This window comes from Bombus flavifrons, chromosome 3 (genome assembly GCF_040668555.2).
Source record: "Bombus flavifrons isolate JBK064 chromosome 3, iyBomFlav1_principal, whole genome shotgun sequence".
Lineage (NCBI taxonomy): Eukaryota > Metazoa > Arthropoda > Insecta > Hymenoptera > Apidae > Bombus > Bombus flavifrons.
Window position 1 is genome coordinate 2,576,110 of NC_138444.1, and position 12,677 is coordinate 2,588,786.

The 12,677-nt window shown below is 45.2% G+C and overlaps 1 protein-coding gene across 1 annotated transcript in view; it reads right to left on the bottom strand.

Annotated features, from left to right (window-relative positions):
* The window catches only part of LOC138190142 (interleukin-1 receptor accessory protein-like 1-A), a 123,646-nt gene that overhangs the window by 25,917 nt on the left and 85,052 nt on the right, over nt 1-12,677 (bottom strand). Inside the window, exon 3 of the mRNA XM_069132710.1 lies at nt 4,083-4,296. Coding sequence (XP_068988811.1) covers nt 4,083-4,296 — 214 coding nt within the window. The remainder of the gene's footprint in view (nt 1-4,082; nt 4,297-12,677) is intronic.

Consider the following 12,677-nt stretch of genomic DNA (forward strand, 5'->3'; position numbering starts at 1 on the left):
GAAGGGCGGCGGCAAGCGGAGAGAGGCCAAGATTCCTTGGAATTTCTTGCCTCGCTTCTCTCTCTCTTTGCCGCGCGTCGCATCCTGCCACGTCCTTTCTTTCTCGCACTTTGCGTGCAAGAACGGATTTCGTCCTCGTCTGGTTTCTCGCGGTCGTCGAGCCCAAGCTGAACTCTACCGAGTTTGTCTCGACGTTATTACCTCTATATGTGTAATGCCTGGAGACGGCAAAAAGGCTAACCACCGGGCCAGTGATCGCGCTCGTCGATCCTCCCTGCGAGAGACTCCTCTGGAGCGCAACCGGCTGCCTTTTCATCCTAAACTTTCTTCGTTTCGGTCATTCGCTCGGCCTCGGCTTTTGTACTGTGATCGTGGCAAGTCGACCGATCCGACGTTTATGCAAGCCAGTGTTTTGCAAGGAAATCGTGCGAGCTTCCTTTGCCAGTCACGCGAACCGGCGGCACGACGAAACACCCGGCCGAGTGAAAGCGCGTTCGCGGAATGGCGTTTACGTAACGTCGATTTCCGCAGACGCGCTTCGTATCGCCATCATTCTCCGCTATCCGAGCACGTTCTAGGGCGAGACCAATTAAAATTAACGTTAAAGTAAAGGAGCATGTTCGATCGTGACAAGTACCCCCCACGATGATTCCTTTTTACGCGCCGGATCGACCAAAAACATCTTGTCACGATGATACGTCGAACATCGAAACGCACCAGAGCTGGTAAAACGGGAAAACGAGTCGTCGTTACGGGTTTTGGTGTGTCCCGGCTCAGCTGCCACACGTTATATCGGTGTACACCAGGCGCGCGGTCGCTAATTGGACGACAAGTTTGCAGCGCGCCATTTCCAAATGTACCCCCGAGATACGAGGTTGCAGGCGAAACCAACTGCATTCGCGGAAACCACGAATAGCGCGGTGCTGCTAGAGCTTCACCACGGAGCGGCCGACGCGACGATTACGCGATAACCGTCTCCGTTCGCACGAACGATATTTCACCGGGTTAATTTGATCGTTTGCACGTTCACGATTTTGCGTGTACGGGCACACGGCACACGACGTACGCTCTCTCTTCTACTCGCTTCAAAAAGCGCTATTTGTTCGACTGTGTTGGCGGACAGACGCGTCTGCTTTGTGACTCGTCAACGAATGTCGTAAGTTTGCGTCTCGATTAGTATCGACACCAAGGATTCCCTATTTCCATTAAGATGATAGGGATATTTCAATAGAATCTGACACTGGGTTTTTAACCTTTTCCACTCGAGAGGCTATTTTCCGTCGTCACAGCGTTTCGTGTGGCAACTCGAGAGGAGAATGAGAGGCGATAGTCCCTGTTTAAGCTAAATTTTGACCTCTCCAATTGACGAGAGCGCAGTATTGGTTGGTAAATAGATTCCTTGGTTCTTTATATCGCTTGTTATGAAGTGTGAGGTATTACACTTTCAAATGGAGATGAAATATTTATGCCCAAATTCTTCCGAAACTATGGTTCTGGCATCGTCTGCGACGTTAGTTCAGATTCGACGATCGTGGCACAAGTATTACAGTTTCGTAAATTTAGAAGCTCTAAAGAAATGAATTTGGAAATTTGTTTAATTAATTCATATATTCTGTGTAAAAGCAAAAAAAACTTAACCACCACTTAACCACCTGCGATTTATAAAAACTTCAGTAGATCGGATGAGAGGAGATATTCGACAACCGCGAGGTCGAGCTTCCACGTCGACTGCTAATTATGATGAAATTCGGTTAAATGGAAAGCTGCTTGTAATTTTAACAGGAACAAAAAAGTATTGTAAGGTGTAAGCAGAAGAAAGACACGAAACAACTTATTATTGCGATACTTGTCCCGACAAACCAAGAAGCCAAGAAGAAATATTAAAAAATTATATGTTCAAAAATGTAAATATATATGGATTATTAAAATGTAATGTGTTTTTAAGTTAATTTTTGTATAAAATCATTGTATGTTACCTACAAAACACTCGTCACAGACGCGCAAAACCATTTTGAGTTGCTGCTACGCCCGACTGAAAAGGCCGTCGAGTGCAAAGGGCTAAATTTTAAATATAATTATATATTTCACAAAGAACACCTTCGAAGACTGAACGTGCGGATAAATGTTAAGTTTACGCGGAACCGTGTCGTTTTACTGTGTGTGGGAAAAGCAAAAACTTGAGATGGACGTACGTAGAACATGGGACAAGCGGATTCGTCAGTTGAAATTTTCGGTAAGGAAGCAAGGGCAGCAGTCACCGCTGTTAATTGATAGGAAAAACTGGCAGACAGGATGGGAACCGACCATCCCCACTTAGTGGAAATAAAGATTAATTCTCGACACGGCAGTAACGGCTCTTTGGAGATTATTGCCGATCCGAGCGAATGTGTTAAGAAAAGCGTAAACAGAGAAATAAAACTGGCAAAAGTGTACGGGAGCTTTAGAATATAAAAAATTTCTATTCTCAACAGGTTATTGTGAATAATGAAATGGACGAGCGTGTAATGACTAGGTCGTGTTACCGAACATTATTCGACCGAGTGATGCTCGTTTTAAATCCTGAAACGTAACCCAGACGCGATTCGATCGACCGTTCTTCATTGCGGTGAATTTCTCCGTGCAACCTCTGACCCCTCCTTTTGCAATCAGTAAAGAGGAAGCGGGAAATCCGTATTTCCGGCGATAATGACCACGGGTATTTCATTACGTATCTCTCGTTAGCCACGCTTCTATTAACCGATCCTGGAGCGTACGCGATTCAGGCGGCGAGCGTGCTTCCTGCAAGCAGGATATTCGCCTCGGATCAAAGCCAAATTCCGATACTCCCCTGAAAGTGCCGCTTAATTAACAGTTTGATATCAAGCGCTCTTGTCCATCGAACGCGCTCCAACCCTTATCGATCGACCTTTCGATTTCGATGGAAGCCGCTCGTCGTGGCCCGTACGAAACCAGCCAAATTTGATAGCAACGCAAACTATTAGGTTGCCCGAAAAGTTTCTTTCGTTTCATAAGGTCCATTTCGTCCTATTTCTATTATTATGTTCGTGCATAATTCAACAAACTAATATAAAACAAAAAACATTGTGCGTCTATTATTTCCTTATAAAACGAAAGAAACTTTTCGGACAACCCAATACATACGCCTAGTGTCCATAAGTCGCCGACAGTTTGCCTACTTTCGACAAAATATTTGTTAGAACGTACCATACTTTTGATATTACGTAATTTCTACACATTCGCGTAAATGCTATACTCTATTTCGTAATATATAGACAGCCTTGCAAAGGAACACGCGAGATCCATTTCGAATGCTAACCACGCACTTAAAAACGATAAAAAACGTTCACGTAAACGTACGTTCTATCTGTCTTCGTTTATGACATCTAACGAATTTTCTGTTTCGATCTTGCGTTACCTAATTACCTTTACAGAATATATTCGCTACGTTTCAAGGCAAGTCTGTAGATGGCTTGTCACGTATCCGGCTACACTTTCGACGGTTCTTGGTGTTTCCCGAATTTGTTGACGAACTCGTTCTATTCCGAACCTAAGCATTTCAACATTTTCGATATGTGTCGCGTCTACAAAATTCGTTATATCTCATAAACGAAGACAAGCAGAACATATTATATCTGTACAAACGTTTTTAGGTGTACAATCAGCAAAGCGAGTCCCACCTTGTATAATAGATTATTTTAAGGTACAAAATCATGCGTGTTTTAATTCGATCGAATATCTCACTCGTAGATAAAGAATAAAATTAATCCAGAAAATCGTGTCTATTTTCAAATAATCATTTTGCCGAACATGAGAAACTGTCCGCTGACTTATGGCCAGGAGCGTACTGTTCGTCGAACGAGCTTCCACTTCGTTGACCGAGGTTGACCAGGTACATGTCGCGATTATTCGTACCGTCCGTTTTAACGTTCGGCATCGTTTCCACCGAACGCGCACACGAATCGATTAACATCGTCGTATGGTCGTGACACGGTGTGCGAGAGACGTTTAGATGGAAACCTTCCTGTAGAATACGCGATAAGTGGACGCGAGGTCTCAAAGGGACGAATCGGAAACGGACTCACCTGGACACGCTATGCTGAGCGATCCTGCCGTGACTCGGTAACGTGACGTTGCTGTCGCTCTTCGACCAGGTTACCGAATTTTTCGCGTCCGGAAGCTCGACCTTTCCCAGGTATGCCTCGCAAAATAATCTCGCCGCTCCTCCCAGGGGAACCAATTGCGAAGCCGGCCTGTACGTTGGCAATGGTTTCCCAGAATATCCGCCAGACTTCTCCCCTGAAAAAAGCAACCCGATCGATTATATCGGAAAAAATATTTAGAAACCAACTGCCTCGCGGATACGAGGAATTTTCGCCGTTACCGTGTTTTTCGTTCAACGTCTTAAGCCGAATCCGCGCTGACAGACGATTGTCCGCAGACACGTGTCGCGCGGTAAACCTGCATCTGTATGTGGTAAAAAATCCGCAGAAAGCGTAAACGTAGGATTTGTTTAAAACGTTTGGATTACGGTTACGTATCATTTCTGTGTTTTACGAGATAGACGTGGTTTTAATAATTAATTTAATTTTATTTACTCATACATTTATTTAAAATAATATCGACGGTAAAAAGGAAATAATACCGAGTATGCTGCTATACAAAGTTTAAGCAAAAATACTCATAGACAAGTAAGTACAATTGCTTAGGATGATAACTTTAAGCTACTCGTATGTTTAATGGGATTTTCTTCCATCATAGTAGGAAATCGAAGAATAAGTCTACTCGAGCCACGTACTTGCTAGTCACAAACTTGTTAGTGTGACCGAATTTCGGCTTAAAAACTGGCACATAAAATATGGGCACGTTAAAGTTGGCCAAGTCTTACAAACGCGAGCTATCGATTTTATTATTTATAATATTGCGAAGGAGGAAAAGTTCGCTAATAGTCCTACGCTGCTTCGAAGGTTTTATATCGAAAGTAGTCGTAATTGGGACACAATCACGATCATCATTTGCAAGAGGATATTTGTAGGTGGGGTTTCGTAAGAAGCCACTTTCTCTAATTCTTTCTTTTTACTAGATTTACATTTCTTATTACTATTGGGTTGGTAACTAAGTGATTGCGGATTTTGTCATTAGGTGGTAATGACACCAAGAGGCATACTTTACATGGGGTAACTCCAACGAGACGTACAGCTTTAGGAGAGTGTAAGGATTCTTCAAACGAGAAATTAGATCTAAGGACAATGCTTTTACAGCCTTGTTTCCTATTGAAACAACTTGCAGATAATGATCATTAAAGGAAAGTGGCCGACACAGCAAGTCCACGAATAGCTCGCAAAGGGCACAAATCAAATAATGTCATTTAATAATAATAATATTATTATTATTATTAATACACGTTATTATTGACGTAAATAATAAGGGTTAAACCCTTTGGTACAAAGGTGCAATATGAGGAAAAGTAAATTTATTAAAATATTATTTATTATAACGGGTCACGGTTCGATTACGATATACACAACGTAGCGATCATATAAACATAACATAAAAGTACAAATGCGATATCAAACCACCATCTGTACACAAGGTAATTCAACAAAGAGCTATTCGTGGCAAAAAAGTGCAGGCAGTCAACGTAGCGATTGGCATAATTAAGAATACGGTGTACAACGGGTTGAAACAAGCGTACCTTGAATCTACTTTGTTAAAATGAAAAATATTATATCTGCACGTATTCTTACAAGATACGTGGATACCGATCATTCAACATATTCTTCCTATTGCTTGCACAATCCTTTATTAAAAACCGTGCCAATAAATAATAGATTGACACGAGAGAAGAAAATGTTTCCTTTAAAAGAGAAAAATAGAGAATATCGTATCTACTTTGTTTCAAGATCTAATGAATCGACCAGAAAAATCCGAGAGCGTTTCCGGATAAATCCCGTATCTATTCTTTATGCTCCACGCAGATAGGACTAAAGAAACACTTAGCAAAAAATCTTCGTTCGTTCGAAGGATCTGGACACCTCAGTCGCAAATCGAACGATGAAAATCGAACGATTTAAACGAGCTGCGTATACGAACGACATCGGACGTCCAATATGCGAACGGTAGAACCAAATTTTTTATTTTAAAGCGTTCGATTCGACGACGAACTACGCATCGCCCAAATACGCGTACCATGTAACCGTAGCCTTAAACGAATTTTAACCCTGAATCTGACGACCGATATTTACTTAAACTCACTGAAATATCCATTTACGTTGCACCCTCTAGCTACCGTCAGAGATTCGAGTCTACGTCCGGGAGCCTCGTTCCGTTTCGTTATCGAACAGCGCAACTTCCATATGCGCGAAAGTTCGTTTGAGTTTCGGAACGCTAGGAAAAACGTCGTGTTCGAAAATTGACAAAGCGAGAGACTCGTTTTGTTCGTCCGTTAAACGCGGCAAGTTTCCGAAGAGTCCCCGCATCGCATCGTTCGCCGGGTTTTCTTCTGCGCGGTGGCAGTCGGGAACTTTTCGAGTTCGTTACGGTAACGTGCCTGCCGCGATATACCGCGCTCGTGAAATCGCTCTAGCGTCCAAGTTTTCACGTTTCAGGTTCTCGAGGGCTAAAACCACGAAAATCCAAGAACGTAATCGAAGTACGTATTTCGTAATTTACGATTTAATTTCCCGATTTACTCTCGAATTTCGCTTAAGCCACCGCAACTCCCAACCCGGTAAACCAAAACTCGGTTGGAAACGCGAGTTTCGCTGCGCAGCTCAAAGCCGAAACTCCGTAGCAGTGCCTCGACGGATGCTCGATTTCCAAGCGGAAGAAGCTTTCGAACGCGCGTGCCTCAAGCGCCAACGAGATTAACGCAACTTTCCTCGTGATCCGACGTTTCCACCTGCGGCGTCTGTTCCGTTTAACGGAATCGCTCGATCGACGTTTTATCCGGTCGGTAAATGGCGAGGGCGCGCGTCGACGCATCGACGAAAATCGGAACGGAAAGTACACCGCGAAAACGCAAACAGTTCGTAACGGTGGATTATAGTTAGACGAAAATGGCGTTATTAAAGCGATTTTCATTTCCATGACGATCCATCTCCCGTGCTTGGCCGCACCAACTCTAAAGACCGTCACCAGCCGCATTTCCGGGAATAATTATGAAATTTCATTTTCCTCGCGGAATTCCGCAAATAATTATCCACGCATACGGTCCACCATACGGTGAAGTTCTCTCTCGGAACGGAGACAAAGCGACGGCCAAGAGCTTTGTTAAACCGTCATCCGTAACGGGATGGGTCGCTCGTTTCTCGAACAGAGGACCGCTTTAACCGGTCCGGCTATCTCGCTCGTTGTCAGCATCCTCTTTCGCAAACGCGACATCCAGCGCGACGAATAGCGGCTACGAGTCGAGCACCGAGCTTTATAAACGCTGTCGTGAGTAAGTACGGAACCGATTACTCGAAACGAATGCCGAGAGTGGGTGGACGCGACCGGACAAAGGAACGTGCCATCGATTTTCTTCGTTCGACGAATCGGAAGCTCGATTCGGGGGGGGGGGGGCGAGAAGGGGCGAAGAAAACAAAACCGACCGGACGCGTGTGTTCCGGCGTTACGAGCCGATTTTATCAGAGTGCCACGCTTTCATAGGATATACGTCGATTACCAAAGCTACGACATCGGTAGTTACGAAATTGTCACGCCGTTTCTAACAGCGAAACGCGTTTCGCCTCGCGTCTATTTTTCGTGCCATGCTTTACGTTTAAATGGCTCTTAAACGATCGACGATGCCCAGATATACGGTGCGTTCGCGTCGAGGAGCAATCGATCGCGGGGTGAAAGATTAATCGGAACACTTCCGACGATACCTCCGCTTTGTCTTTCCGCGGTAAGAAACTCGTGCCTAGAACGGCGGGTCGAATAGGATTTCCACGCACCTTCTCTGTCTTCGCCGCCTCCTCACCCGCCGCCGGTATTACTCCAAATAGCATTATCTAATATGTATTATTATTATATTATTATTTATTATTTATTTATTTATTTATCGTTAGCGGGCCCTTTAGGTATACATAGCTGAGAAAATTGGGTTAGACACGACTTGCATATATATTACAAGTATGTATAATATAAACATTTAAAATGAGACACCGAATCAGAAAAATTGAACATATCGGTGAACTCTTTAGCTCGGTAACCTTTTGCACTCGACGGCCTTTTCGGTCGGGCGTAGCAGCAACTCGAGGTGATTTTGCGCGTCTGTGACGAGTGTTTTGTAGGTAACATACAATGATTTTATACAAAAATTAACCTAAAAATACATCACATTTTAATAATCCATATATATTTACATCTTTGAACATATAATTTTTTAATATTTCTTCTGTATTTCTTTTTATGATAATTTATAAAACATCTGCCAAGATGTATCCCTAGCTTGTTGGCACAAGTATCGCAATAATAAGTTGTTTCGTGTCTTTTTCCTGCATTGTTTCGGTAAGAACACACCTTACAATACTTTTTTGTTCCTGTTAAAATTACACGCAGCTTCCCATTTAACCGAATTTCATCACAATTAGCAGGCCGACGTGGAAGCTCGATCTCGTGGTTGTCAAATATCTCCTCTCAACCGGTCTACTAAAGTTTTTATAAATCGCATGTGCTTAAGTGGCCTTTCGTTCTTTCGCTTTTTTACAGAATATATAAATTAATTAAACAAATCTCCAAATCCATTTCTTTAGAGCTTCTAAATTTACGAAACTGTAATACTTGTGCCACGACCGTCGAATCTGAACTAACGTCGCAGACGATGCCAGAACCATAGTTTCGGAAGAATTTGGGCATAAATATTTCATCTCCATTTGAATTTATTTACCAACCAATACTGCGCTCTCGTCAATTGGAGAGGTCGAAATTTAGCATAAACAGGGATTATCGTCTCTCATTCTCCTCTCGAGTTGCCACACGGAACGTTGTGGTGACGGAAAGTAGCCTCTCGAGTGCAAAGGGTTAAATAATCTTGGTGACAACGTCAACGTGTCTAAAGCGAAAGGAACGAGGTCGAGGTGAAAATGCAAGACGCCTGACGCCCTCCAGATGCATGGATGTTAATGTTAGTAAGAACCGTTGGACGATAAACATATCTGTCGATATAATATACGAGGACCTGGTTCTTTCGAACGCAAGTTTTCCGAACCTAAGATTCTATATTTCAGGCTACTATTTCATCCCATGACGTAGGTAAGTAGGAGACATTTCTCGAATAGTCACCGGTGCCTTTGAGCAGTGCAGCCGCCGAGTCGTTGGTCGAGACGCGCGTCGAGGAGACGTCGGATCACGCAAGAACTCTCGTCGCGTATTACGCGGCCACGTGCACGCGTAATATTCAGGATATACGGTTGGATGGGAGGACAAATTCGAACACGTGCGTGTGAGCTTGTGTTGAGACGCGTCACGTATCGCGATACATACACCTTATGCGTACATAGGTTCCCCGATGGAACTGCGTCAAACCACGTGATCTATCCACTGACGAATGCGCGTCATCTACAGATCTTGCATCACGATCTGTGCAACGCAGCCTGGAAACCAGCGATCGATCGGCCCGTCTTCTCTCGCAGCAACGCGTCCCGACATCCAAATTTAACGCACATTGCGCGACATCTCAGCGAGGAAAGAATGACAGCTCGACGTGTATTCCCGGTTGCGTTTGCGATCGTACGCGAGACAACGCTCGACGATAACCGGCAACAATACCATCGGCCTCATACTTGAACAGCTTCGGAAAGAAATACCAGCCTGTTCCTTGACACGAAGCACGGCCACAGTCGATACGAGAGAACGTGTCTCGATGCACGTGTGGCTCACGTGCCACGACGTGCATATGCCTACGCCTATCTATATCTAAGGTTTGCGGTTGGTCAGGATGGGCTGCGATTCATCGTCGGATACGCGTTCCACGGCTGTACGCTTTCGGAATCGTTTCACGAATGTTCGCCAACAGCATCGTCTTAAGCGTTTCAGTCCCATGCAGAGCGATCGCGCTGTTTAAATTTTATGTCGAAAAGACCCAGTACATTTGAACGTTACGAACGATCGACGGCATTTTGTACTTCATCGTTATCTTTTCAGTAATTTTTATTGAACAAAACTTGAAATATTTATAAACTAATAGTACGCATATATAATAATATAGATGTATTTTATAAAAATAACAAATATGACGAACGCTATTGCGCCGCCTGTTTCTCTTCGCAATCGATTAAGTCAAGCGCTATCGCGCTGTCCGGGATCTTTTCATTCTGTTTTTTCAAAGACCCCTGCGACTCAAACGGTTAAGGACGCTTTCATCGTTTCGTTCTCCCCAGCCGTTCGTCAGGACGTGAGAAATTCATGTTCAAACACTCTGAATACATGCTATAAAATTTACCGATCAAGGATATGCTTGCGTGGAACCGAGCAACAAAACGCGACTATCTAGGTGATTCCACTTTGGGATTCCGGAAAGCGTTTTATTCTCGCGGAGAAAGTTCTCGCGAGAGAACGGAAAGAAGACGAAGTGGGAGAAAAAGGAGGTTTTGCCTCGATGTATCGAAACGCGTGTGTGGTCGTACGCGTTTACGCGACCGATCGTAAAAAAAGGAAGAATCGCCAGCCGCGAAAGCGTTGACCGAAAAAGCCGGACAAACCCGCGATCGACTGCGAAGAGACTTTTTAGCCGCGCGGGAGAAGCCGCTTCTCGCGCTCTTCTTCCTCTTGACATTCGCATTTGCCGTTTCCTCGTATCGCTTAACGTCCTCGACATTCTTGTATTTTTCTCGGAGATGAGCAGCGAAATGCGCGAAGGAGCGTCTCGAGTTGGAAATCTTTCGGAAGACGACATTTTATTGTCACGTCTGTTCGTCGATCGGTTCTATCGTTATCTGAGCTCGAGGCACGTTCCGCCGACGTCCGTCGAGCGTCGACGATTTCATCCCGACGAACGTTGCGTCGACGTTAATCCGCGTGGATCAATAATCGTCGATCGATTGCTTTTTTCGACCTATCGCCTTGGCTATAGTTGCAGAGTAATGGTTTCGCGGTATGGTTAGATCTATCAGAAATAACCAATCGGATCCGCGTTCCTTTGGCTTGTTTTTTTTATTCTGTCCATTATACTCGATCCTCGCGAAGCAGGATATAGCCCTGGACGTAGGTAGAAACGAAGAACGGTGGCCGGTGACTCGCGATACCAAGGCTAGGCCACGAACAGCGATAGGTTGAAGAAAGAGTTCCGAGAATTCCGGTTACCGTGACGAAGAAAGGACGCGCAATTCCTTTCATGGCTTTAACAGAGCTTCTCGGAATCGCGCGTGGGTAGTTTTATTCAAACTTTTGCCTCTGCCTCTGCTTCTCCTTCGCACTCCATTTCTCCTTCGTCTTCGTTACTTGTTTCGTTATAAGTTGGAGGAGAAATCGAGGGACGTGGAAGTCGGCGGACTCGATCGATATCGCCGAGCAACTTGTACGCTCGGGGGAACGATCGAGGGAGGAGAAGAAGACAGTGGCCTCTGGTAGCGCGGTCATTTTTCTCCTCTCTCCGGTGTCGCGCGATTCGTCTACTTCGGCGAGGACGACGTCTCGAGATTTCCATTAATCTCGAAGAAAATCGTTTCTTTCGCTTCCAGATTATAGATTTCCACGAAAGTTCAGCGTTCGCAGTTCCGGACGAGTGAATCTTTCTCTTGGAAACGGGGCTGGTAACGTCGACGGAAAAAAGGTGGCGAAGACTTCGTGTCCTGGCAACATTTTCCGCAGGAGACTTCCGCATCGCCACGATTGCCGAACCATCGGCGGAACCGGTTCTTCCACGCGCTTTCGACTCAAAGGCAGGGCGATACCATCGAGAAGCGAGCCACCGCGCGACCGCGCCGAGTCCACCTCATCCCGCAGTCTTTCGTCCTTACGTCGCTTAATTGATCAAGCTCCTCGCTAGGACGGCCAGACGTGTGCTCGGTGGCCTTTGCCATAACAGGACTAGTCGATCACACGCCTCGGTTCCCCGCGCTCGACCAAAGTGTAGCAGCTTAATATTCTTGTCTTCCTATACATACGACTATGTACGAACTTTGTTGAAACCCTATGAAACTACTCCGATAGATCGTACTCTTAACGCCGCGGCTCGCTTTTTCCCCTTTCCGTCGGTTCCCATTTCATCGTCATTAGCAATCGCGCAATCCCTTTTGAAACATTAGTGCCTTTGACCAGCACGCTTGTTCACGTACTCGACACGCATGCAAATACGTGCACTACGTTCGGCGCGTAGTTCGATACCACAGAATCGATCCGCTCGGTCGCTCGACTGACCTCGATTCTTTAGAAAACTTTCTTTTCCAGCGAGCCGCTACTTGCACTGGCTGGACGAAGCTTGAACGGAAGGGAGTAGAGTGCAAGTTTCCGGTGGCGCGCGACCTCCCGGACGCGTTTAGCGTACAAAAGCAGCACAGGTGCGAGGATAATCCGCGGTTCGTGGCTATGCATATGCATTCCGGGATGCACACGAGTGCCCGATAAGGTATCGCGCTTCCTCGTCGGCTTGCCCGTGGGCTACGTCCTGTAAATACGGACGAGACCTTCGGAGATTTGCAACTAAAGTGTATACCGAGAGAAAAGAGAGTCGTCGTACGTTCCCGGGCCGTTCTTTC